Source organism: Rattus norvegicus, chromosome 9, assembly GCF_021556685.1.
Source record: "Rattus norvegicus strain SHRSP/BbbUtx chromosome 9, alternate assembly SHRSP_T2T, whole genome shotgun sequence".
NCBI classification, from domain to species: Eukaryota; Metazoa; Chordata; class Mammalia; order Rodentia; family Muridae; genus Rattus; species Rattus norvegicus.
The window spans coordinates 75,527,347-75,554,663 of NC_141542.1; the positions used below are offsets into that span (position 1 = coordinate 75,527,347).

Sequence of the window (27,317 nt, forward strand, 5' to 3'; positions counted from 1 at the left end):
ACATAAGATGCCCATGTATGTGACAGAGGGGCAAAGGGGACAGCGAAGGTGGGGGTACAGGAGGTAATGTCCTTCACATATGATATATAAGCATTTAAAAAACCTAAAGAAAATCAAGGTTTTCTCTTACTCAGGAGGAAGGCTATCATGACTAGCTTTGGAAACAAAACTTTTCAAATGCTTTCTTAGATCTTAATACATCTCAACTGTTTGTTGTTGCTACTGTATTCCAAATCTGGCAGTTTTTACTTTTTACAGAGAAAAGTAAGGACAAACTCCTTATTCCCCTCCTGCACTATGGAGAGAAAGGAATTGTTCCTTACCTCCATCGTCAGCTGTCGCTGGGCATCTTTGGACGCCTGCAGGTGAAGTCTCAGTTCTTCCTTCTCGATCACATGCTGACAACACACAAGAGGGACATGTGAGGCACTCCCTCCCAGGGGGTGTAACTACCTCTTCCCTTCAGACACACACTACCAGTGTCTAAGTGGGGTACAGTCTTAGCTTACAGCAGGGAGCCCATCACCAGTCGACTAAGAGTGATAGTTAAAAGTACATGTGTTCAGAGGGTATGGGCCAGACATTCAGCATTGACATCACAACCTTCTCAGGAAAATCTGATATTTTTGCAAAATAAATACAGCCTTGAAAGTTATTTGTGATGTCCCAGCAGAGGAGCCACGCTGAGAAGGAACGGAGGGAACTATTTAAAGGGGAGGAGCCCGTGTACTCAGTGTGCAGCACTGAGAAGGCAGTGCGCAGGACGGTGCTCAGGAGTCTGGGCTGAGAGTGAGTGGACCCACTTCTTTCAGTTTGTGCTGAAGGTCTACGATCTGAGACAGCAGGGAAGAGATCTCTTCTTGGTACCGAAGCAGCTCATCGCTCTTTCCCGACAGCTCTTCAGTCATTCTGGACATCTGTGCATTGGTCTCACCTGGGGAGAGAAGGGACATTTAGAACCAGCAGAAAGGTAGAATCAGCAGACACTAATTTATCACAAGCACTGGATGGCTATGAGAAAACCTGTTTAACATAGAAAATTAACAAACTAGTGCTGAACTGGAGAGGATGCTGCTAACGAGAGAGATTACTTAAAACGGCAAATGCTAAGGAGCTGATTTAAGCGTTTTCTTCATGAAAACCATTTTTGTGACAATCTTCATGAAAGGCTCAAGGGAGAGCTAGCTAGCTTCATCATGCATCTCTCCAAGTGTGCCATTAAGAACACTCTGGGGACATAAATAAAACTGCACCAGCAGTGAAAATCAACTTTAGCAGGTCTAACAGGAAACCTAGAAGGCAACTGCCCGGTCTAGGGCAGAAGTGAGGAAGCTTCTGAGAAGTTCTGTGGACAGACGTTCAGACACAGCCACTAAGCCATAGCAGTGTCCCAGTGCATACAGATCTAAAGCAGAACCCTTAGAACTGGATGGGGGGGATCTTTATTTCATATAGCAAACGTCACATCCAGACATAAACAGAAAAGCTACTTTTCACTTTTTAAACTACCAGACATCCTCCCCCTATCAGAGGGTGGCAGCTAAGAACGGAAGGGACGGCAGAGCTCCCGGGACACTCGATTCTCCGATAAGACGGAGAAGGTGGGTGATGAAGTGGGAAGGAGTTAGGTGCGTTCCTTCTGGGTCACTAATATGCTAGTGATCAAGGTACCCCATTTTGAGGCCTACACTAAAATGAGCTAATGGGACATTATTGTCAGCATAAAAGGCTATATATTTACAGAGTGATTTAACAATCTCTTTCCATCATTTAAAAAAAAAAAACAAACCTTTTTTTTTTGGTTCTTTTTTTCGGAGCTGGGGACCGAACCCAGAGCCTTGCGCTTCCTAGGCAAGCGCTCTACCACTGAGCTAAATCCCCAACCCCAAAAAAACCCCCTTTTTTTTAGTTCACAGTCCTTGAAAAATGAAATACATCCCTTAACAACACAGCCTTGACAACGCTTAGTGAATGCTCATCACTTTGGAGCTTTCTGATTTCAGTATAATGAATCCTCTCCCTGACTATTCCTGCAAACCAAATGAGAGCTTTGGTTTCTCTTTCTAAGATGCTACAGCTAATTTATAGAAATCCAGGCCTTTACTTAGTGATTACGGTAGATAGCAGATAAGTATCTTAGAAACATATGTGTCTTAATTAGGGTTGTGGACACAATGTGATATTCTGATTTTCAGTAACTGAAACTTCGATCCTCAAAGTTTGGTTGGAAACTTAATCTCTGGTGAAGCTTGGTGCCCAGTGGTGGTGCTGAGGTGAGGAGGAGGCTTTATAGTACAGCTTAGCAGGGGATTCTGGTCCTTGGGTGCTGTCTTCAGAGAGGATCGACACTGTCGGTCTCTCTAAGGGGCCCAGTTCCCTAAACTGCAAGCTGTATCGTGGGTTTGGCTGCTTCTCTATAATGCCAGTGTCCTTCTGTTTCTCCATCATTATGATGCTTGGAGCCCCCAGCTACAGAACTGTGAGGCAGACGGCTGCTTCAGTTTGTAAGTAACCCAGCAGCCGGTACTTTGTTACAGGGATGCAAGAGCAGACCAAGACAGCAACTATTAGCCCTGGATCTAGTGAGACCACAGGTCTGAGGAGGTGGAGATGGCCCACCAAACTGCCCTCCCCCAGCACAGTATGTTACTACTTACGGAGTTCATTAACACAGTCATTGATGAGCTTTTGTTCCTTCTCTTCATAGGTAAATGTTTCTGTCTTGATGTGACAAGCCTTCAGTGGGAGAAAAAAACAACCCATGTGACAACACTTCTTAATGAATTTGAAGTAAACGCTACGAAAAAAAGCTTTGCCATTTTAAGAATGAAGTTCATTGCTTAAAAAGAAACAAAGGTTTAATCTCTTACAAAATAAGAAACAGGAAAGGTGTGATAGACAAAGACCTCTCCCTTCCCTCGGCACAGGGCCTTTGCACACGCCTGCTCACACATCTCCCCGTTTGATGACCTCTAGCCTCAGCTAAGGTGCCACCTGCTTGAGTCACATCACTTTACAAACCCAAAGAAATTTGTAATTTTCTGACATGATTCTCCTCAAACTTGGTTTTGTTAACTACACAGATACATGCTCTGCTGCTGCTATTTTATCTGTCAACGTCCTATGCATTCTCAGCAAGCCCCAGGGGAAAATGGAAGGCATGGAGGCAATGCTCTGCTGTGTCTCACCTCAGTGTTACCCAGACCTGACCAAACAGCGCTGAAGGAAAGGAAAGCGAGGTGCACCTTGGACCGAAGGGCCATGTTCTCTTCTTCCAGCTCCTTGAGCTTCTCGTGCATCATGTCCAGCTGCAGCAGGCCTTGAGATAAGCTGAAGGACTCATTGAACCGGAGGGGTGTGGAACAGCTGGAATCCGTCTCACTCTCCTCTGAGGCGATGGAGACGATTCGGAGCAGCTCCTCTTTCTTGGACAGCTCGTGCTGCAGCTGATTGACCTGCACAGAGTGATCAGAACATTCCACACACTTTTTATGTGATATAGGTCCTAATTCATGGAGCAATTGTTTTTCACCATTAAAGTTTCCCATCAGATGCTAGACAAGTGTGTAAAGAGAGAAACAACATGCATATTGTCTCCTAAGCTCTCCATTTAGGCCAGTAACTCAACAGATACACCTTTTTCTGGAGCACGTACAAAGAAAGTCATATATTGTTGTTTTCATACTCCATAAGGTAGTAATATAAGAATCTTCAAAGCCTTGTAAGAGACCCCACTTTAAAACTCATCCCCGGGGCTGGAGAGATGGCTCAGTGGTTAAGAGCCCCGACTGCTCTTCCAGAGGTCCTGAGTTCAATTCCCAGCAACCACATGGTGGCTCACAACCATCTATAATGAGATCTGGTGCCCTCTTCTGGTGTGTCTGAAGACAGCTACAGTGTACTTATATATAATAAATGAATAAATCTTTAAAAAAAAAAAAAAACTCATCCCCGTGGCTTATACTTTTTGGTCACTAACTAGGGAGATCGGAGAGCCTTACACATGCTAAACACAACCACTGAGTTACAGCTACAGGCCCGTATTTTTCTTCTATTTTTAAAATTTATTTTATATTTTAGGTTTCAAGATAGTTTCTTGATAACTTGTCTAGGCTGGCCCTGAACTCGCAGTGCTCCTGTCCCAGCCTCCAGAGTAGTTGTGATTATAAGTCTGTGCCACCAGGCTAGGCGATAACTTATACTTTTAAGCTGTCTCTGACTATGCAAATCTTCTCAACAGAAATGACTAAACACACTCATAAAATATAAACAAAGTCAGATAAAACACAAGTTACTGCTGGGCATGGTTGTATATGTGTTTAACACCAGCACTAGGGAAGCAGAGGCAGGTGGATCTCTGTGAGCTCAAGGCCAGCCTGCTCTACATAGTTCCAAGACAGCTGGAGGTACACGGTTTAAAAAAATGTAAGTAAATTTGAAATTTAACTACTCAACATGCTAATAAATTACTTATTACACACACACACACACACACACACACACACACATACACACACACACACCCTTTTCTGGGTAAGATGCATGGCATCCTGACACCATAGATTATCAAATAAAAAAACTCACTACCTCTCTTTTGGAGTTGCTGGTAAATGAGGTCCCACAGGCCCTCACATACAGGCTGTAGCCACTCCTCTTGCCCACCCTCCAGAACTTGACAGTAAGAGCCCTTGCTGAAGATAAACACCATATACCTGAGTCATCAACATGAAGAAATCATGTTATGCCTACCTGGCAGTTTCATCCCTACTGTCTAGTTTTCACAGTGCTGGCAGGTACTACACACTGCTTGGGCACAAAAGTAATCTTCCTTTCCACAGCTGAGCACCCTTCCACCTACGACAACAACCAGCCTAGCATGACACGCCCACTGCTACAACAGTGGAACAAGGGTCATGGGAGTAACCAACCTCTTTCTGATTAGATTCAAAACTTGTTCCACAGGATAGAACTCATATATGACAGCACTGTTTTGGGGTCAAGAACCCATGGTCAGCCACGTGGGTTGGGGTTAAACAGACACGGTAGTAAACTAACTCCTAACGACTATCAGTGCACTTTTTCCAGAAAAGTTTTGTTCTGCAGTAAATGGAAACACATAGTCAATAGGTACTGGTGTCATTCACCACTGTCAATATTTCAGAAATATCCACGGAAATACATTTCTCCAGTAAATAAGGCCTAATTATTATTATTCCCATTCCAAACACGAGGTCAAAGCCTTACTTGATCAAAGGCTTGTCCCAGCTGCTCCTCCAGAGATTCATTCTGCTCAGATAAGACATGGTTCCGCTTTAGCAGGGCTTGCCCAATCCGAGCAGCCAGCTCTAGATCTCGGTCCCTCTGTAAAATAACAAATACACATTTTTTATTTTTATTTTTTGAGTATATAAAAAAAGAACAAATTAGAAATCTGTAGTGAATTTGGCTAACGATAAAAACAAATCTATAAATCATAGAGATTTGTTTAGCAACCTTAATGAATGAATGAACAGGAGCCAGGCACACAGGCAGTGTTGAGGAAATCCTAGTCAAATGGGGGACTGTGTAGTTTTGAATGTAAGAGGTCACCTCTTGGTATTACATGAGGTTTCACTGACATCCCATTCATTATGGCCCAATGATCCAACTTTGTACTTAAGACCTTGAGAAGCTAGAAAGTCAACATCTAAAGATGAGGGTGGGGGCTGGGAGTGTGGCTCAATCAGAAGAGTTTGCTTTTAAAGCTTGGGGCCCTTGGTCAATCTACAGTGTCCCCTCCATCCCCACAAGGAAAATATTAAAACGGATTAGAGTCTGTCCAGTAAAAGCTAAGCCAACATTTGTTGAGTATATCAATATGGCAATGACACAGATCAGGTATTTGGGATATGAATCAGGTAAGTGTACTGGAACAGTTCCATTTAGTGCATTTAGAATCAGTAGCACAGCCTCGGGCCTGGTTCACAACTAGTACAAGAATGACAGAACTGCAGACTGGGAAGTACGAGGTCATAGGACTCTACCTCAACCACGGAGAAGAGAGCCTAAGAAGCTGGTGCTAATGCCCTGGTGCAGGGCATGTGGGGATCCCCATCTGGTCACAATGAGGGCCTTCAATGAAAATCCATCAATTATCCCTGCAAATTCAGGGCAATGTATCTCAGTTTAGCCTAAGCTAAGTGGCATATATGGAAAGCATTCTGAGGACAGACATGTATGCCAGAGGAATTCTTCCATAAGATCAACTGAAACTAAGCTATTGGAAACAACACTGCTGGATGCCAAGTGGAAAAGAAACGCTATATATGTTAAAACTTCTAATGGGGCTGGAGAAATGCTCAGCAGTTAAGAGCACTGGTTGTTCTTGCAGAGGACCCAGATTTGGTTCCCAGCACCCACGGTGGCTACAAACCAGTTTTAGATGATCTGGCACCGTCCTCTGACATCTGCAGGTACTGCACACACACAATCAAACAAAAAGCTCATACACATAAAAACCCCAAAACCCTTAAAAAAGGAGGTGCCCCAGGCTGCGGGTGGAACACATAGTGTTCTCAGTGGGCGCTGGGCCGAGAATGAGTACCAGCAGGACAACGTAAAAGTGACTTTTGGGGGCTGGAAATATGGCCCAGTGATTTAGGGTTTGTATTGCCCTTGTGAAGAATACAAACCCCAGTTCCAAACCCTCATAGAGGCAGCCCACAACCACTTAAAACTGCAGCTTCCAGGGATCTGGTGTCTTCTGTGCTCCGGGCACTGCACTCAAGAGCACTGACCCCCATAGTTAAAAATAAAGGCTTTTTAAACAATTACTTTTTCCTAAGACAGGGAGGTCAGACAGCACTATACATGCCATCCACCCACTTCAAAATCATGAGCGTCAGGAGCCCTTCTACTCAGGATGCCAGCTGGCGTATCTCTTATTAAAACCAAAGCAAAACAGGCCAGAGAGCAGCTGACCATCGTATTTCATCTGTGCAAACCCAGCCCGTTCCAAACGACCCGACTCTCAAGCTTTAGGTTTCACACCAGAGAGAGAAAGATACATGCCTACCTCTGCCAGGAGATGCGTGACCATGTCAATGTCATTGTAGGTTTTGGTCATCTGCTCTACTCTGTCTGTGCCTAGAACTAAGACAGTAAAAACAACTCTTTATAACCTTTAAAAACATCAGAAAATCCATATCACTCATAAAAGTGCAAAGTATCCCCAAAAACCGAGTGTTTATAGAGGAGAATTGAGGAGAATGAAAATATACATGAAAACAGAAAAAGAACAGGTGTTTGTGCACATAACCCCAGATGCACCAATGTACCAAGCGATGCAATGAACTGAGAAAGTAGCAATGGTCACCAGGTGGCCTCGGCCAACTGCTTCCGCTCCGAGGGAGGTAAGTCTGGTCCACTCACCTTTGAGGGTGTGAGCTGAGGAGAGAGATTAAGTTACCAACTTTATACTCTAACTAATTAAGGTTACTGAGGGGTTATGCTGCTATCACAGAATTCAATTACAAAGTCCTCACACATTTAAAACTTAAGAAACATAGAGAAATGGTAACACAACATAGTTTTCCTGAGAAAAAACTCCAGAAAACAACAAAAAGAGCAACACCAAATGGACCCAGTATGATAGATACACACGTATATGTATTTATGTGCTTAAATAAATAGAACAAAAATTATAGAATAAGAGGTCATGAACTTGACAGGGTACAGGAGTTGAAGAGGGTGACAGCCGGGGTAGAATTAACACAAATCATTACTTGTGTGAAAAGCTAAAAAAATTTTAAATAAAAAAGATAATCTTGAATGCCTTGATTTACCTTACCTCAGCTATTTTAAATATTAAGGGCAGAAATATACTCTTATTTGGCCTTCTTGATATTTCAATCCAAGTTTAAACAATATTTACACCAACTTACTCTCTGTCTCTCTGGTGCGCGCGCGCACGCATGCACACACGCACACACACACACACACACACACAGAGAAAGAGAGAGAGAGAGACAGAGAGAGAGACAGAGAGACAGAGAAAGAGAGACAGAGAGACAGAGAGAGAGTTTTAGTTCTAAGAAACTGCTTGGGTTTCAAAGCAGGTTAATAATTACTGAAAATGACCATTAAAAGAAGAAGAACATGCTACTCTCGAACAGTCTGTCATTAAAAGACAGCTGAGCTGGCTACAGCCCTTGTTGCTGTGTCTGATGACCTGAGTTTGGTCCCTGGAACTCACCTGGTGAAAGGAGGGAACCAACCTCATAAGTTGCCTCTGACCTCCTCCACACATAGATGATAGCATCTCTCCTTACTATAAATAAATAAAATGTAATAAAAAAAAAAGCTAAAGTGCTCACTGGGTAATGTGTAAATTTGATGTAATGTCCTAAGTAAATGGATGACAGGAAGTTCACGAGCTCACCAACGCGCTGAGCTCAGAGACTTTGTGACATATTCTAACAGCTTCTCTGTTCACTACATGTTTACACTGAATAAGTAGTGAAACATTTAAAAAAAATCCAAAAAGGAAATCAAACTACAATAAAATGGAAATAGGGCTCTATATTTGAGACAAACTTGGCTCGGTCTCTCATTCTCTGTGGGTCACTGGGTAGCTCATGCGTGTTCTCCTTGGCATGATGAAAAGTATTTAGAAGCATGCCTGTAATCCTAGCATGCAGGTGGTGGAGGCAGCCCGATCCGAAGTTTAGACCAAGGTCATAGCATGTTCAAGGCGGCCCAAGCTACGTAACAGCTTGTCTTTAAAAAATGCTGTGTACTTATGTACCTAAGAACTGTGCTCTTTAAGGAATGGCATAATTTCTGTGTTTAATAAGGAAATATAGGAACCAAAAACACTAACACTAGACACCAAAGTACTAGGATAATAATGTTGGCAGACAACATAAATAATTAAAAAATAATAATTAAATATAGTTGTACTACTTTTTAAACATTTCTCTTCTCTCCTCATCTGAGGAAAATGTCTAGTAAAAGACAAAGGCAGGGTAAATGTGAACTGTGTGCAATCATTCTTTTTCAGTCATGCGCATGGCAACAGCTCTGTCCTGTCAGCTCAGGCTGAGTTAAAGCAGGCAAGTACTGAATAATGGCTACTGAATGCTAACTGTTTCAAAAGGCAATGCTCAATACCCCTCATCTTTATTTCCTTGCGCAAACTCCAGACAGGCTACAAACCAACCAACCAACCAACCAACCAACCAACCAACCAACCAACCAACCAAACTCACTCATGTAGCGGAAGGTCTCCTCAGCCAGGACTGGAGAGAGGGTCTCAGATGCATCCTGCTGCTGGTGTGATGACTGGGACCAGTCTTGGTTTTCGTAGAGAAAGAGAGAGTCCACTCTTAGCTTATACTGTGGCAGCTGCTCTTCCAGCAAGTTGACCAGCTCGACCTCAGGGAGATCCTCATTGGAGCAGACATCTAGGAAGGAGAGTCCCTGCTAGTGAGTCTAGTATGTTCCATTTATCAAGATGCAGTGAAATTAAAAAGTAGGCAACCAGAGAAATGTTGGACAAGATCATTTCTCTCGATTTTTATTAATATATTCTAGTATTTCAGTCTACTTTCTGGATTGCTTTGAAAAGAGAACTTGTAAAGTAAAAATATTCATAGTTTAAATTATATGCTGTCTAAAATACATTGCTTAGTGAATATAAGATTATGTTTTTGCATAATCTATCTTCGCCTTAACTTCAGGCAGACTCTTTGGACAACGGCAAAAAGCAGCCACATTTCCCTCCAAAATATCACAAAAACAGTCTCTAGGCCACATCCTGAAATTCTTCACTGAACCATCTTGGGCCAGGTCCGAACAGTTCAAATTACTCACAGTAACAAAGACTTCCGCATTCCTACTAAGATAGCCCATTAAGCCCCATTTAAAGCCTTCCACTGCTTTCCAAATCCAAAGTCCCAAAATCCACACTCTTCCAAACAAAAGCATGATCAGGGCTATCACAGCAATACCCCACTCCCAGTACCAACTTCTGTCTTAGTTAGGGTCTTATTCAAGATGCCAGAGCCAGGGGGTATCTGCTGAGGAAAGCTGCTAACAGGCAGTGGAACCAGCTCAGGAGAAAGAAGTTTGTTGCAGTCAACAAGGATGAAAAAGGAGTTGAAGATCTGAAGACCGCTTTGACGTCAGACATGGAGATGCAGAGTTTGGAGTTTGCCCAGCTGGTTGCCTGTCTTAATTTGGGGATTACAGTTTAGTGATTGATGGATCTCAGAAGAGACTCTGAACTTTGGACTTTAACACTGTTGAGATTGCTATGGACTGTGGGGACTTTGGAAGCTGGACTAAATGCACTTTTTTATTATGCTATGTTTAGGTATGGCCTCCATAGACTCATGTGTTTGAACAAGTCTATGGAGGCCAGAGTGGAATGGGATGGTTTGCATATGCTTGGCCCAGGGGGTGGCACTATTAGAAGATGTGGCCTTGTTGGAGGAAGTGTGTCACTGTGGGGTGGGCTTGGAGACACTCCTCCTAGCTGCCTGAGGATGCTCAGTCTGCTCCTGGCTTCCTTCAGGTGAAGATGTAGAACTCAGCTCCTCCTGCACCATGCCTGCCTGGATGCTGTGATGCTGCCATGCTCCTACCTTGAGGATAATAGACTGAACCTCTGAACCTGTAAGCCAGCCCCAATTAAATGCTGTCCTTTATAAAATTTACATTGGTCATGGTGTCTGTTCACAGCACTAACCTTAACTAAGACAGTACGTAAGAAGAAATATGAAATTTGAGCCCTGGCATTTGGTGTGATACAAAGGAAAGACCCCCGACCTATAAGTCAGCTCTTGTAAGTCCAGGCTCTGCACATCCTATGTGACCCTGAGGAGGCCATCTGACTTCTAGCCTCTGCTCCTCTATCTGTCAAACTGAGGAGGTGACTGGAGGTACCTGACCTCTATGGTGGCTGTGAGAACAAAACGACAATCCATGAAAAACGCTGTATCTTGAGATGATGCCTGGCTCCAGTGGAGACACCACCAAAATGTTACCTTTCTCTTTAAAACAGTATTATTCTCGTGTGCGTGTGCGTGTGTGTGTGTGTGTGTGTGTGTGTGTGTGTGTGTGTGTGTGTGTGTGTGTGTTGCTGTGCATATGGAGGTCAGAGAACAGCACGGGGTGTTGGTCCTCACCTTTTACCCTGTTTGAGTCGGGGTTTGTTTTCTCCACTACGTAGGTGTGCCAGGCTGGATAGCCCACGGGCTCTGGGGACTTTCCTCTCTCTACCTCTCATCTCCTCTTTCTTTCTTTCTTTTTTTTTTTATATATATTTTTTTTTATTAACTTGAGTATTTCTTATATACATTTCAAGTGTTATTCCCTTTCCCGGTATCCGGGCAAACATCCCCCTCCCCCCTCCCCTTCCTTATGGGTGTTCCCCTCCCAACCCTCCCCCCATTGCCGCCCTCCCCCCACCAGTCTAGTTCACTGGGGGTTCAGTCTTAGCAGGACCCAGGGCTTCCCCTTCCACTGGTGCTCTTACTAGGATATGCATTGCTACCTATGAGGTCAGAGTCCAGGGTCAGTCCATGTATAGTCTTTGGGTAGGGGCTTAGTCCCTGGAAGCTCTGGTTGCTTGGCATTGTTGTACATATGGAGTCTCGAGCCCCTTCAAGCTCTTCCAGTTCTTTCTCTGATTCCTTCAACGGGGGTCCTATTCTCAGTTCCGTGGTTTGCTGCTGGCATTCGCCTCTGTATTTGCTGTATTCTGGCTGTGTCTCTTAGGAGACATCTGGCTCCTGTCGGTCTGCACTTCTTTGCTTCATCCATCTTGTCTAATTGGGTGGCTATATATGTATGGGCCACATGTGGGGCAGACTCTGAATGGGTGTTCCTTCAGTCTCTGTTTTCATCTTTGCCTCTCTCTTCCCTGCCAAGGGTATTCTTGTTCCCCTTTTAAAGAAGGAGTGAAGCATTCACATTTTGATCATCCGTCTTGAGTTTCATTTGCTCTAGGCATCTAGGGTAATTCAAGCATTTGGGCTAATAGCCACTTATAAATGAGTGCATACCATGTATGTCTTTCTGTGATTGGGTTAGCTCACTCAGGATGATGTTTTCCAGTTCCAACCATTTGCCTACGAATTTCATAAAGTCGTTGTTTTTGATAGCTGAGTAATATTCCATTGTGTAGAAGTACCACATTTTCTGTATCCATTCCTCTGTTGAAGGGCATCTGGGTTCTTTCCAGCTTCTGGCTATTATAAATAAGGCTGCAATGAACAAAGTGGAGCACGTGTCTTTGTTATATGTTGGGGCATCTTTTGGGTATATGCCCAAGAGAGGTATAGCTGGATCCTCAGGCAGTTCAATGTCCAATTTTCTGAGGATTCTCCAGACTGATTTCCAGAATGGTTGTACCAGTTTGCAATCCCACCAACAATGGAGGAGTGTTCCTCTTCCTCCACATCCTCGCCAGCATCTGTTGTCCCCTGAGTTTTTGATCTTAGCCATTCTCACTGGTGTGAGGTGAAATCTCAGGGTTGTTTTGATTTGCATTTCCCTTATGACTAAAGATGTTGAACATTTCTTTAGGTGTTTCTCAGCCATTCGGCATTCCTCAGCTGTGAATTCTTTGTTTAGCTCTGAACCCCATTTTTTAATAGGGTTATGTGTTTCCCTGCGGTCTAACTTCTTGAGTTCTTTGTATATTTTAGATATAAGGCCTCTATCTGTTGTAGGATTGGTAAAGATCTTTTCCCAATCTGTTGGTTGCCGTTTTGTCCTAACCACCGTGTCCTTTGCCTTACAGAAGCTTTGTAGTTTTATGAGATCCCATTTGTCGATTCTTGATCTTAGAGCGTAAGCCATTGGTGTTTTGTTCAGGAAATTTTTTCCAGTGCCCATGTGTTCCAGATGCTTCCCTAGTTTTTCTTCTATTAGTTTGAGTGTGTCTGGTTTGATGTGGAGGTCCTTGATCCACTTGGACTTAAGCTTTGTACAGGGTGATAAGCATGGATCGATCTGCATTCTTCTACATGTTGACCTCCAGTTGAACCAGCACCATTTGCTGAAAATGCTATCTTTTTTCCATTGGATGGTTTTGGCTCCTTTGTTAAAAATCAAGTGACCATAGGTGTGTGGGTTCATTTCTGGGTCTTCAATTCTATTCCATTGGTCTATCTGTCTGTCTCTGTACCAATACCATGCAGTTTTTATCACTATTGCTCTGTAATACTGCTTGAGTTCAGGGATAGTGATTCCCCCTGAAGTCCTTTTATTGTTGAGGATAGCTTTAGCTATCCTGGGTTTTTTGTTATTCCAGATGAATTTGCAAATTGTTTTGTCTAACTCTTTGAAGAATTGGATTGGTATTTTGATGGGGATTGCATTGAATCTGTAGATTGCTTTTGGTAAAATGGCCATTTTTACTATATTAATCCTGCCAATCCATGAGCATGGGAGATCTTTCCATCTTCTGAGGTCTTCTTCAATTTCCTTCTTCAGTGTCTTGTAGTTCTTATTGTACAGATCTTTTACTTGCTTGGTTAAAGTCACACCGAGGTACTTTATATTATTTGGGTCTATTATGAAGGGTGTCGTTTCCCTAATTTCTTTCTCAGCTTGTTTCTCTTTTGTGTAGAGGAAGGCTACTGATTTATTTGAGTTAATTTTATACCCAGCCACTTTGCTGAAGTTGTTTATCAGCTTTAGTAGTTCTCTGGTGGAACTTTTGGGATCACTTAAATACACTATCATATCATCTGCAAACAGTGATATTTTGACTTCTTCTTTTCCGATCTGTATCCCCTTGACCTCCTTTTGTTGTCTGATTGCTCTGGCTAGAACTTCAAGAACTATATTGAATAAGTAGGGAGAGAGTGGGCAGCCTTGTCTAGTCCCTGATTTTAGTGGGATTGCTTCGAGTTTCTCTCCATTTAGTTTAATGTTAGCAACTGGTTTGCTGTATATGGCTTTTACTATGTTTAGGTATGGGCCTTGAATTCCTATTCTCTCCAGGACTTTTATCATGAAGGGGTGTTGAATTTTGTCAAATGCTTTCTCAGCGTCTAATGAAATGATCATGTGGTTTTGTTCTTTCAGTTTGTTTATATAATGGATCACATTGATGGTTTTCCGTATATTAAACCATCCCTGCATGCCTGGGATGAAGCCTACTTGGTCATGGTGGATGATTGTTTTGATGTGCTCTTGGATTCGGTTTGCCAGAATTTTGTTGAGTATTTTTGCATCGATATTCATAAGGGAAATTGGTCTGAAGTTCTCTTTCTTTGTTGTGTCTTTGTGTGGTTTAGGTATAAGAGTAATTGTGGCTTCGTAGAAGGTATTCGGTAGTGATCCATCTGTTTCAATTTTGTGGAATAGTTTGGATAATATTGGTATGAGGTCTTCTATGAAGGTTTGGTAGAATTCTGCACTAAACCCGTCTGGACCTGGGCTCTTTTTGGTTGGGAGACCTTTAATGACTGCTTCTATTTCCTTAGGAGTTATGGGGTTGTTTAACTGGTTTATCTGTTCCTGATTTAACTTCGGTACCTGGTATCTGTCTAGGAAATTATCCATTTCCTGAAGATTTTCAAGTTTTGTTGAATATAGGTTTTTATAGTAAGATCTGATGATTTTTTGAATTTCCTCTGAATCTGTTGTTATGTCTCCCTTTTCATTTCTGATTTTGTTAATTTGGACGCACTCTCTGTGTCCTCTCGTTAGTCTGGCTAAGGGTTTATCTATCTTGTTGATTTTCTCAAAGAACCAACTTTTGGTTCTGTTGATTCTTTCTATGGTCCTTATTGTTTCTACTTGGTTGATTTCCGCTCTGAGTTTGATTATTTCCTGCCTTCTACTCCTCCTGGGTGTATGTGCTTCTTTTTGTTCTAGAGCTTTTAGGTGTGCTGTCAAGCTGCTGACATATGCTCTTTCCTGTTTCTTTCTGCAGGCACTCAGCGCTATGAGTTTTCCTCTTAGCACAGCTTTCATTGTGTCCCATAAGTTTGGGTATGTTGTACCTTCATTTTCATTAAATTCTAAAAAGTTTTTAATTTCTTTCTTTATTTCTTCCTTGACCAGGTTATCATTGAGTAGAGCATTGTTCAATTTCCAAGTATATGTGGGCATTCTTCCTTGATTGTTATTGAAGACCAGTTTTAGGCCGTGGTGGTCCGATAGCACGCATGGGATTATTTCTATCTTTCTGTACCTGTTGAGGCCCGTTTTTTGACCAATTATATGGTCAATTTTGGAGAAAGTACCATGAGGAGCTGAGAAGAAGGTATATCCTTTTGCTTTAGGATAGAATGTTCTATAAATATCCGTTAAGTCCATTTGGCTCATGACTTCTCTTAGTCTGTCTACATCTCTGTTCAATTTCTGTTTCCATGATCTGTCCATTGATGAGAGTGGGGTGTTGAAATCTCCCACTATTATTGTGTGAGGTGCAATGTGTGTTTTGAGCTTTAGTAAGGTTTCTTTTATGTATGTAGGTGCCCTTGTATTTGGGGCATAGATATTTAGGATTGAGAGTTCATCTTGGTGGATTTTTCCTTTGATGAATATGAAGTGTCCTTCCTTATCTTTTTTGATGACTTTTAATTGAAAATTGATTTTATTTGATATTAGAATGGCTACTCCAGCTTGCTTCTTCTGACCATTTGCTTGGAAAATTGTTTTCCAGCCTTTCACTCTGAGGTAATGTCTGTCTTTGTCTCTGAGGTGTGTTTCCTGTAGGCAGCAGAATGCAGGGTCCTCGTTGCGTATCCAGTTTGTTAATCTATGTCTTTTTATTGGGGAGTTGAGGCCATTGATGTTGAGAGATATTAAGGAATAGTGATTATTGCTTCCCGTTATATTCATATTTGGATGTGAGGTTATGTTTGTGTGCTTTCATTCTCTTTGTTTTGTTGCCAAGACGATTAGTTTCTTGCTTCTTCTAGGGCATAGCTTGCCTCCTTATGTTGGGCTTTACCATTTATTATCCTTTGTAGTGCTGGATTTGTAGAAAAATATTGTGTAAATTTGGTTTTGTCATGGAATATCTTGGTTTCTCCATCTATGTTAATTGAGAGTTTTGCAGGATACAGTAACCTGGGCTGGCATTTGTGTTCTCTTAGGGTCTGTATGACATCAGTCCAGGATCTTCTGGCCTTCATAGTTTCTGGCGAGAAGTCTGGTGTGATTCTGATAGGTCTGCCTTTATATGTTACTTGACCTTTTTCCCTTACTGCTTTTAATATTCTTTCTTTATTTTGTGCGTTTGGTGTTTTGACTATTATGTGACGGGAGGTGTTTCTTTTCTGGTCCAATCTATTTGGAGTTCTGTAGGCTTCTTGTATGCCTATGGGTATCTCTTTTTTTAGGTTAGGGAAGTTTTCTTCTATGATTTTGTTGAAGATATTTACTGGTCCTTTGAGCTGGGAGTCTTCACTCTCTTCTATACCTATTATCCTTAGGTTTGATCTTCTCATTGAGTCCTGGATTTCATGTATGTTTTGGACCAGTACCTTTTTCCGCTTTACATTATCTTTGACAGTTGAGTCAATGATTTCTATGGAATCTTCTGCTCCTGATATTCTCTCTTCCATCTCTTGTATTCTGTTGGTGAAGCTTGTATCTACAGCTCCTTGTCTCTTCTTTTGGTTTTCTATATCCAGGGTTGTTTCCATGTGTTCTTTCTTGATTGCTTCTATTTCCATTTTTAATTCCTTCAACTGTTTGATTGTGTTTTCCTGGAATTCTTTCAGGAATTTTTGCGATTCCTCTCTGTAGGCTTCTACTTGTTTATTAATGTTTTCCTGTGTTTCCCTAAGGGAGTTCTTCACATCTTTCTTGAAGTCCTCCAGCATCATGATCAAATATGATTTTGAAACTAGATCTTGCTTTTCTGGTGTGTTTGGATATTCCATGTTTGTTTTGGTGGGAGAATTGGGCTCCGATGATGCCAAGTAGTCTTGGTTTCTGTTGCTTGGGTTCCTGCGCTTGCCTCTCGCCATCAGATTATCTCTAGTGTTACTTTGTTCTGCTATTTCTGACAGTGGCTAGACTGTCCTATAAGCCTGTGTGTCAGGAGTGCTGTAGACCTGTTTTCCTGTTTTCTTTCAGCCAGTTATGGGAACAGAGTGTTCTGCTTTCGGGCGTGTAGTTTTTCCTCTCTACAGGTCTTCAGCTGTTCCTGTGGGCCTGTGTCTTGAGTTCACCAGGCAGCTTTCTTACAGCAGAAAAGTTGGTCTTACCTGTGGTCCCGAGGCTCAAGTTCGCTCGTGGGGTGCTGCCCACGGGCTCTCTGCAGCGGCAGCAACCAGGAAGACCTGTGCCGCCCCTTCCTGGAGCTTCAGTGCACCAGGGTTCCAGATGGTCTTTGGCTTTTTCCTCTGGCGTCCGAGATGTGTGTGCAGAGAGCAGTCTCTTCTGGTTTCCCAGGCTTGTCTGCCTCTCTGAAGGTTTAGCTCTCCCTCCCACGGGATTTGGGTGCAGAGAACTGTTTATCCGGTCTGTTTCCTTCAGGGTCCGGCGGTGTCATCTCCTCTTTCAAGGTCCTCATGCACAGTGTGTGACAAGAGCTTTGCCACCGAGTTGCTGCCCTGGCTTAGCTCTCTTTACTACTGTTTTACTGCTGGCTCTGTAGACCTGGTGGTGACTGGTGCTATCGTCAACCTGGAGACTCTAAGGTCACCTGGGATAGGCCTCTGGAAATGCCTGTGCAGAACATTCTGATCACAGGAATTGAAGCTGGAAGGCTCGCACACAAATTCTCACACATTGTTTCTGACATACCATACATACTTCTATCCAGAGTCCAAGTTCTTCAGGAGCTGCCCACTGTCCTGTTTTTCAGTCTCAATGTTAGAAAGTACATGGGCTTTGGCATCAAATTTAGTTTCTAAGTCTGACTCCCCCAAGCATCAGTGATGGGGTCTTAGGCACACGACCCATCTCTCCTGAGCTCCGTTCCCCACACATCTGCAGAATGAAGAGCATCATCTATTACACCCAGGGTTGTACTTGCCACATAGCAGACGCCCACTGAGTGCCCCTGATGTCACCAGCCTCTCCCACGCTGGCTCTGAACACAGTTGGAGCTTCCTTCGTGCCTGTTCCTGGCTTCATGGTTACAGGATTACCAAGCATTTACCACCTCCCAAATGTAGTGTTTACAAAAAGAGTTACCTCTTTTAGCACAATTAAAATACTAGGGCTTAAAATAGAGGAAGTAGAGGATGGCACTCCACCCTCCTACTTGCCAGAGACCCCGCGCTCTGTGGCTAGTATAAGGAAACATGCTCTAACCGGCAAAGAACCACAGTTTAAGAACACAAACCGTGAAAAATCACATTTCTACCAGTTGGCCTGAACTTACAAAGGACAATTTAAAAAGTTCAATACCAAGGCCAGCACTACCACACATCTCCATTCAGCCAGAAGATAAGCAGTGGTTTCACAACCACAGAGGGGATGTGGTCCACTTAGGCCTTAACCTAAGGGAGCCTCAAGCCCAGGCAGAGCTATTACAGAGGCCTGAGAATACTCACAGCTTAGTACTGCAAACTCCAAGTGACTATGTAATGCTGCTCACCGCACACACGTTACAGACTGCCATCCCGGTACTCCCTGAAGAGACACTGACTACACATACACGCAGACCACGTGTTCCAGGACACCTTGGCAAAGAAGATCCCAAGCAAACCAACAGTACTGACTCCTCCTCACACTCACTCCCTTCCAGGCACTGCCTCCCCTTAGGTTCAGGGATACTTTTTGGTTTTCTTTCTTTCTTTTTTTTTTTTTTAAAGATTTATTTATTTTATTTACATGAGTACACAGAAGCTATCTTCAGACACATCAAAAGAGGGCATCGGATCCCATTACAGACAGTTGTGAGCCACCATGTGGTTGCTGGGAATTGAACTCAGGACCTCTGGAAGAGCAGTCAGTGCTCTTAACTACTGAGCCATCTCTCCAGCCCCACTTTTTGGTTTTCTTAAATATGACTTCAGGGCTGCCCTGAACACACTCAAATCATCTTCTACCCTGCCATCCTGTGACTCCCGAATAACACACACACACACACACACACACACACACACACACACACACACACACAACTTCACTGAATATGTGAGTCAATTAAACTAATTCTAGAATAAAGAATACTAAACTATGAACCCTCTATAAAAAAGATGAAACATAGTCCTGAAAAAAGATCTTTATCACCAGATGATTTCTCAAAACAAAATTAAACTAAGGAAAATCACTTATACAGAATATATGAAGATCACATAATTCAACAACTAAAAATTTAGTCATACGAGTTTTGCATAGATAGCATGAATCTATAAATGGTTAATAACTACACATGAAAGCACACTCCATGTCATTAGTCATCAAGGAAATCAAAGCCCCCAAAGATCTCCAGCACCATTACAGGAATGGTTCAAAGCAATGGACTGACCTTACCAAGTGCTCATGGTGTGAGGCAGCAGTCAGCAGGGCAGAACCTGCAGCTTTGCTGGTCTTAAAGACCAGTTTGATCAGAACACAAATACACTCATTCTTTCATGGTTAGTCTATGACTGCTTTTTTGCTGTAACAGCAAACGAAGTTAAAAAATAAATTTAAAAGCACAAATTAAAAAAAACCTTGTGCGTATGGTGGTACATGCTTTTAATCCCAGCACTTAGGAAGCTGAGACAGGTGGATCTCTGTGAGTTCAAGGGGTACGTAGAGAAGTACTATCTGGAAAAACCAAAGAAAGAAAAAACGAAGAAAAGGAGGAAGAAGAGGAGGAGGAGGAAGGGGAGGAAGAAGAGGAAGAAGAGGAAGAGAGGAGGAGAGGGAGGAGGAAGAGAAGAAAAAATGTACTGATGTGTACAGTACAGCCTTTAAGTCTGGCTTTGAGTGAAATGCTTCGGCAAAGCCTTTGCTACATTGGGGTCAATCAGTAGATATGTTTAGTTAGGTTAATCAGTAGAGGCTGAGAAGTTGTTTTGAGACTGTTTGGACCTTGAAGAAATGTTGCCTTTCTAGAGAATCTGTACTTGGTGCTACATGAGAACATGCAGCAGCCGCACCGACCTTGGTCCTGAGTACTCCTGGCAAACCTGGAGTTCTTACTTTGATTATGGCTAGCCATCAACTGAGATCTGTACGGGCTGTCTGCTCTCAGGGGAAGCAAGGGCAAGGTAACTTTGGTAGCTGGAACCTTCCCCAGCTCCAGTTAACCTTGTGTAATGTTTGAGTAAAGTAACTGGAGTGAGCTAGCTGGGTGTCAGTCTTTTTCAAGAAGGCTGAACCCCTTGCTCCTTTGGAAAATGAAGGTTTAGCACCTTGGCAAGCTTCTTTCTACGACTGACATCAATCAATAGAAAAATCTCAAAAAGCTCCTTGCCACAAAAGGACAAACTCAACTCACCTGAAATTCCAGTGCATGCTGATTTCACTGTGGAGGAGCTGAGCATGCCAGGCTGCTGCAGCTGGAAGTGAGGGCTGCAGATCTGGATGCAAGAGAAGGTGACAGGATGCTACACTATTACAGACCTTGCCTACACTGGTTCCGTATTTGTTAAGACTCAAGCCTAACATGAGCACCGTTTTCATACCTCAGTAAACATAGGATAATAAAGCTAGATTTCAAAAGACAGCCTTGGTTTTACCTGGGTCTCATGAGAGTTCAGAAAGTTCTAGACGTAAAAGTTTAGAAAAGCAGGACTATGCACTGACTGTTTAATAACACCATGTTTTATAACAACTGGTTCTGGAGAAATATATAAATACATTCAATATATTAATATATCTTTAGCAAATGTACATCTAATAGATGAGATAGTCTAGAAAAGGCTACCCAAGCCTGGCTTTGTGAGCTACTGGTTATTAATATGCTGACGACAGTGATGTGTTACAGTGTCCGTGCAGGCACACATGTGCCACAACACACATGTGGAGCTCAGAGGACAGCTTTCAGGAGTTGTTCTTGCCCTCTGTCCTTGCTCCTGTAGCACTGCAGTCAGGCTGGCTGGCTGATGCCCTGGGAGGCGTGCCTAGCTCCCACTCCCCACAGGAGTGCTGGTTATTACAGAAGTGCTGCTGCCTCAGCTTTGTTATAGAGTCTGGGGCTTGAACTTGCGCTGTGAGGTATGATTAACTATTTCCTTCTTCACTGAACCACCCCCAGTCTCCATTTACTGAGTTTTAAAACAAAAACTTCAGGAAAAATACTTCTGAGTATTATAAGTTTGTAAAAAGAATTTATTTACTTATCTGTTTTTGTCTGTGTCTATGTGAGTATATGAACATAGACACAGACAAAAACCGCTAAGTAGGGGTTGGGGATTTAGCTCAGTGGTAGAGCGCTTGCCTAGCAAGTGCAAGGCCCTGGGTTTGGTCCTCAGCTCCGGGGGGAAAAAAAAAACAAACGCTAAGTAAATAAGTATGTGTATGTAGATGAACATGTGGAGACAGAAGAGGACACTAGATCACCCTTTGTTATCGCTAACCTCCTGTTCCTTTGACACAGGGGCTCTCCCTGAATTTGGGGCTTGTGTTTTTTAGCTGAGCTAGAAACAGAGCAAGCCTCAGAGATTGTCTGTTGCTGCCACCCTAGCACCCCAATCTGGCGCTAGGATACCCACCAGTTTGTTACATAGATGCTGGGATCCAAACTCTGGTCCTCATGATGGCAAAACAAGTTCTCTTATGTTCTTTTTTTTTTTTTTTAATTATTTACTTTTGCAGATATAATATCAAGTGCCTACAAATTAGTGTACATAAGGGACTCTAGTGGGCCAGGTACATAAACATAGGTAAGTTGAGCTAACGATCCTGCTCACAGGGGTTCAATGGATATATGGGAGTCAGGCACAGACAAAGAACTACATAGAAGGCAGATTGCTAATGTGCGTGAACTGACTTAAGTCAGTCTGTCTCAGGGCCACCAGGCTGCAGAGGGAGGCTGGGGTTTCATCATAGCAGGTCACACAGGTCAGACTGAGGAACTTGCACTTTGTCCTGTAGGAAACAGCACTTCAACATTATCAACGTGAACTCACCAGTGATGCTCTCCGAGTCTCTATGGTTGCTACTCATGAGGTTTTCTTCACCTGTTTGTGACTTGAAAATGGCATTCTGGGACAGACTCATGCAGAATCCTTTCTTGCTTTGGTTGAAAGGGGCAGCTTTCGTATGAATCGGAGTAAAGGAAATCCATTAAGCCATTTAGTAAAGAAATGGAAGTGGTCATATAGATATTTTCTTTAGGACAGATTCTCTGTGAAGAGTCAGGTGACATCTGCAGCAGTAAGCGCTCTCATGTGGTTACCACCCCTGGACAGTCATGGCCTAAAACAAGGAGCAGAGCAGGTGGTTAGAATTCAGCATGCTCTTTAATAACAGGACGCTAACAGCATGCCTGTTATTAAAAATGTTTTTCTAAGCTATACACAACAACATGAGTAAACCTCAATGCAATTAGGTTGGGGAAAAAAAAGACAAAAGAAAAGAAAAAAATCAGCTCATGGTTTATGACTGCATTTTTATAAGAATTCTAGGAAAAAGACTACCACCACCACCACCACCACATCCACAGTGCCAAAAAGCAGATAAATGGTGGCTGGGTTAGGGGAGGACTTAGGCACAGAAGAGTTTGGGGAATGACGTATGTTGGCCCAGTGATGACTTCAAATGTGCACGAATGCGATGCCAAATGTAGTCCAGTCACACAGCTGAAGCATGACGCTGGTACATGTTACATTTCAATATGGCCACACATTTTTATAGACAATCAGCTCTTTATGACACTGACCTGTCATAGAGAGGGAAATTCAGGGCAGCACAGGCCTGGAGGGACATAGAGGCACATGCTTGTCAGGTCTTTATACTATATGTGGAACAGGAAAACACTACTTGAAGGCAAACTGTGACGGGGAACCATGTACACGACAAACCAAAAGCAAATAATGTAATAACCCGAGAACTGTAGATAATAACCAATAGGGAGACAGAATGGAGTAAGTTGTTCAACTCTGGCCACTCCTGGCATTTGGGTCATTTGTGTGGATCGCACTGAAGGAACCTTAGCAACACTTGCCCTGTCCTGGCTAGGTGCTAGCAGAACCTCCTTTCTAGGCCTTCTCCCAGATACAACAGGCAAAGTGTCTCCAGACACTGCCAGATGTCCCCAGGGGCAAAATTATCCCTGGTGGAGAACCATTGATTAAAAAAGAAACTTAACATCACTCAAAATAAGTCAAAATGTAAATAAAATACTTTTATCTGCTAGATCAAATGCTAAGCTTTACTCATTATTGGATAGATAACACCTAGAAAAAAGGCTGTTTCAAAGCTCTATCAATAACAGTGTAAATTGCTCTAAGATTTTAGAAAGGCTTTCCCAATTCCTACCAAGCTTTAGTCGCACAGGAACTGCAACTTACCAGTTCTACCAACAGAATGTATAGAATGTAGACATTCACGGAACACGCCCAGACATAGAAACAAGAATGTCCACACAGTACTGATGTGTTTTTCAGAAACACACATACGAGTGGAATGTGGTGGTGCACACCTATAATCTCAGCATTAGATGGGGAGAGGCAGGAGAGCCATGAATTCAAGGCCCTGCGAGAGATGGGAGTGGAAGGAAGGGCGTTCCGTGCAAACTAGAAGCTTTGCTTCACATAAAGACATCTGTTGAGCAGTCATAGCTGCTTTTGTTAGGGCTAGTGCATCTTCATGAAGTTATGTCTTCTGTCTAAGAAGTAGAGAAGAAAAGACCAGAGACATACTTAGAAACACAAGGGAAGCAAGTCTCAGTGACAAAGTGAGCAACAGAATCAGAGAAGTCAAAGGGGAAGTCTGACAGGCTTAAAAATTAATAGTGACCTTTTGGGGGACAATGTGGTTCTACAGATAGACCTCAAACCAGGCTGGCAAACAAATTACCTAGTCAGAGAGGAGTTTAGTGAATACAGCCCAGAATTTCCAAACACCTACACTTTCAGATTTCCACAAATTGGCAACTTCTGTGGTCATTGGCACAGGGTTTCCATTTCAGACCATTTCTATGACTCCTTTCCTTTTGAGATTTTATTTTTATTTAATGAATGAAAGTGTTTGCCTGTGGAAGAGGGCATCTGTCCCTCTGGAACTGGAGTTACAGACAGCTGCGAGCCACCATGCAAGTGCTGGGACTGAACATGGATCCTCTGGAAGAGCAGCCAGCGCTCCTGACTGCTGAGCCATCCTTCAGTCCAATTCTACTACTTTTTTTTTTTAAGATTTATTTATTTATTTTGTATATGAGTACACTGTAGCTGTCTTCAGACACACCAGAAGGGGACATCAGATCCCATTACGGATGGTTGTGAGCCACCATGTGGTTGCTGGGATTTGAACTCAGGACCTCTGGAAGAGCAGTCGGTGCTCTTAACCACTGAGCCATCTCTCCAGCCCATTCTACTACTTTTAAAAACATTTTATAAAAACCAAAACCAAGAACAGAAGAAGCAACAGTCCTTTCCCTGTAAAACATTTATAATTTCATGCTCACATAACAAAAATTCAATCTTCCTATAACTGAATTCTGATAATTTTAATAAATGCTTAACGTTTCTTTTACATGTGCAACTATTTTCCTGGAGTAAGTTTGCAATTCAATAATGTGGATTAGCCAGTGCAACATTAGGCAAAGCTTACAATATTTGTTAGGTACCATGAGTCTCGCCATTAAAGATCAAGTTCTAAGGGCACTCTAATGTATACATTTGGTTTCCCCACAGTAGTCTGGCTATTCAGAATTGTGATTTCCAAACCAACTACCACAAAGGGAATACACATTTATTTGAATGAAACCAATAAAGATTCACCTCCTAAACTGGACGGTAGGAAGAAAGACGCCTTCTCTGGGCATAGCACATCTAGGAACATAGATCAAATGGTAATAATGCTGTCAACATCTGTGACTTTTCTAGGTTGTGTTCTTAATCAATCTTTTTTAAAGTTAAAAAATACCCAGACCCTGGACTTGAAATAGAGTTAGAATCTCAGGGCACAGGAGGCAACTCAGTGACGAGCCTGCTATGCAAGTCTGAGGATGAGGGCCATTAGAAAGCCTGGCACAGGGCTAGAGAGATGGCTCAGTGATTAAGAGCACTGATTGTTCTTGCCAAGGTCCTGAGTTCAATTCCCAGCAACCACATGGTGGCTCACAAGCATCTGCAATGGGATCTGATGCCCTCTTCTGGTGTGTCAAGGTGAACAGCTCTGAGGAACAACCTCTGTCCCCTCTCCAGGCACAGGAACCTGCACACCAGTGAACACAACATATACACAAAGAATCTAGTGACGTATTTTAGAAGATAAGAGTGGCAATGCAAATGTAAGAATGACCTTGTCATCGGGCAGCTCATCTGGGGCATGGCCAGCAAACTACTCCAGAATCCACATTCGGTCTGTTACCTGTTTTTGCAGTGTGCGAGCTAAGAAATAGACTTGAAATAGAGTTCAAATCTCGGGGCACAGAAGGTAACTCAGCGAGGAGCCTGCCATGCAAGAATAGCTTTTATTTTTAAATGACTAGAAGGGAAAAAAGTCCTACACAATGTAAAAACAAGACAATTGAATTTTCAGTGTGTACAAATGAATACTGTCCACTGATTGCAGTCACACTACCAGATAGCTTAGAAACTGCTGTAATTGTGCCATTGGCTGTATAGACACAGCTAGCAAGGTATTAGGGTATCACACACACACACACACACACACACACACACACACACACACACACAATTTGATACTTGACAGCAAAAACTTCCTAACCCTTGATCAATATTAAAATAATCCAATCATCAAAATACTATTATGTAAAACTGTTTCCAAGATCAACTTCTGAAAGCTAGGTTTCCTTTTACATTTATACACTCGTAATTAGACTAAAGGAACAGACTTCTACTCTCTACACCCGTAAGTATATTTTAAAGTTACTTTCAATTTCTAAAAAGGCCTTTTTGAGAGTGGTAAGTTACAAGCTCGCCTGTGGAGGGGAGGAGGGTGGTGAAGAGAAAAGGGAAATGTGGAGACCTGGAGGATCACTAACTGGTCCACCAAGATCTTTTAACAGAACTGTGCTTGTTCTTCAAATGGAGACTTGCTCAAGACCACTGAGAACACTCTGTCACCTTGAGGCTGGCTGCTGTCACTCTGTAACATGCCAGTTGCTTTATTCTTAGACTCATGCTGTCCTTATGCTTCCCCCAGCTCTTTTCAGGATGCTATTTCGTGTATTACTCTGAACTCTACACTGCGGGTCAGGATGACCTTGAACTTCTCATCATTCTGATTCCATGTCCTGTAATTAAAGGTGTGAGTCACCACGCTGTTTCCACTTCTTTCTTTTTCTATTCCTTTTTGTTAAAAACAAAACAAAACAAACAAAAAATAAGGCCGTAAGTGAGTGTTTTGTCTGCATGCATGTCTGTGCACCCATGTGTATGCCTGGTCTCTGAGAAAGTCAAAAGAGGGTGTCGGATCCCCTGAAACTTAAGTTACTGACAGCTACAAACCACCATGCTGGGGATTGAACCCAGGTCCTTGAAGAGCAGCCAACGAGCCAGTTTGCTTTTTTATGTATACATATCACCTAAGAAAACAAGTTTACACACAGGTGTAGATCATGGGTCACAGACCTGGGTTGTAGAGATTAATGCTTAAAATAGCTCTGGAGTCTTGTGGGTGGTTTGTCCTCAGCACTCATATACAAGAGTAGAGAAAACTGGACTGAACACAGGACTAAGTCCACGGTCAGAGTCATGCAGAAAGAATGCAGACCTCCAGGGCGATCCGGGACCTGCCCAGCTTGCACATGGCACACCAGGTCAGGGATGACTTCGCAGTGCAGCCCTTTTCTCCTGGGAACTCAGCAGAACACGCCCAACTTAACTGGATCTTCTTAGCGAGGGCGGTTCAGAGCGGCAGCAGGGACTGCAGTGCTGTTCATGTATCTTGATATTAGAGCTGGGATTTTACTCGTATTGACTGGGATTCTGACCTTGTACTCATTACTCAGCACTTCTGAACTTCATTTTATTTTAATGTCTTTGCCAAGATGGGGATATTAACAAATAAGACTAAATACAAAATAAAAATCCCTATTTGGCTCACTCACACGCTCAGTCTCTTCAGCTTTCCTCTATCCCTAAGCCTGAGGAAGAGTGTCTGTATCTGGCGTTCCTGCGCGCCTGCATACAGACCAGGTACATATGAAGATCTGCTGAGAATTTTCCATCTGAAAGAGACCAGGACCAAGAGGATCGAACAAATGACCTAAGGCTGGCCACGAG

General features: G+C 42.8%; 1 protein-coding gene across 8 annotated transcripts in view; it reads right to left on the bottom strand.

Moving 5' to 3' along the window:
- Positions 1-27,317, bottom strand: part of Trak2 (trafficking kinesin protein 2) — a 66,245-nt gene that overhangs the window by 16,836 nt on the left and 22,092 nt on the right. For 3 of the 8 annotated variants that reach the window (XM_087564673.1, XM_087564670.1, NM_133560.2), the window contains 8 exon segments: positions 22,032-22,320; positions 9,249-9,443; positions 7,055-7,131; positions 5,245-5,361; positions 3,246-3,455; positions 2,658-2,736; positions 804-934; positions 324-398 (listed from right to left, as the gene is read on the bottom strand). In XM_087564673.1, coding sequence (XP_087420799.1) covers positions 324-398; positions 804-934; positions 2,658-2,736; positions 3,246-3,455; positions 5,245-5,361; positions 7,055-7,131; positions 9,249-9,443; positions 22,032-22,122 — 975 coding nt within the window. In that variant the 5' untranslated portion in view covers positions 22,123-22,320. 8 annotated transcript variants of the gene reach the window in all.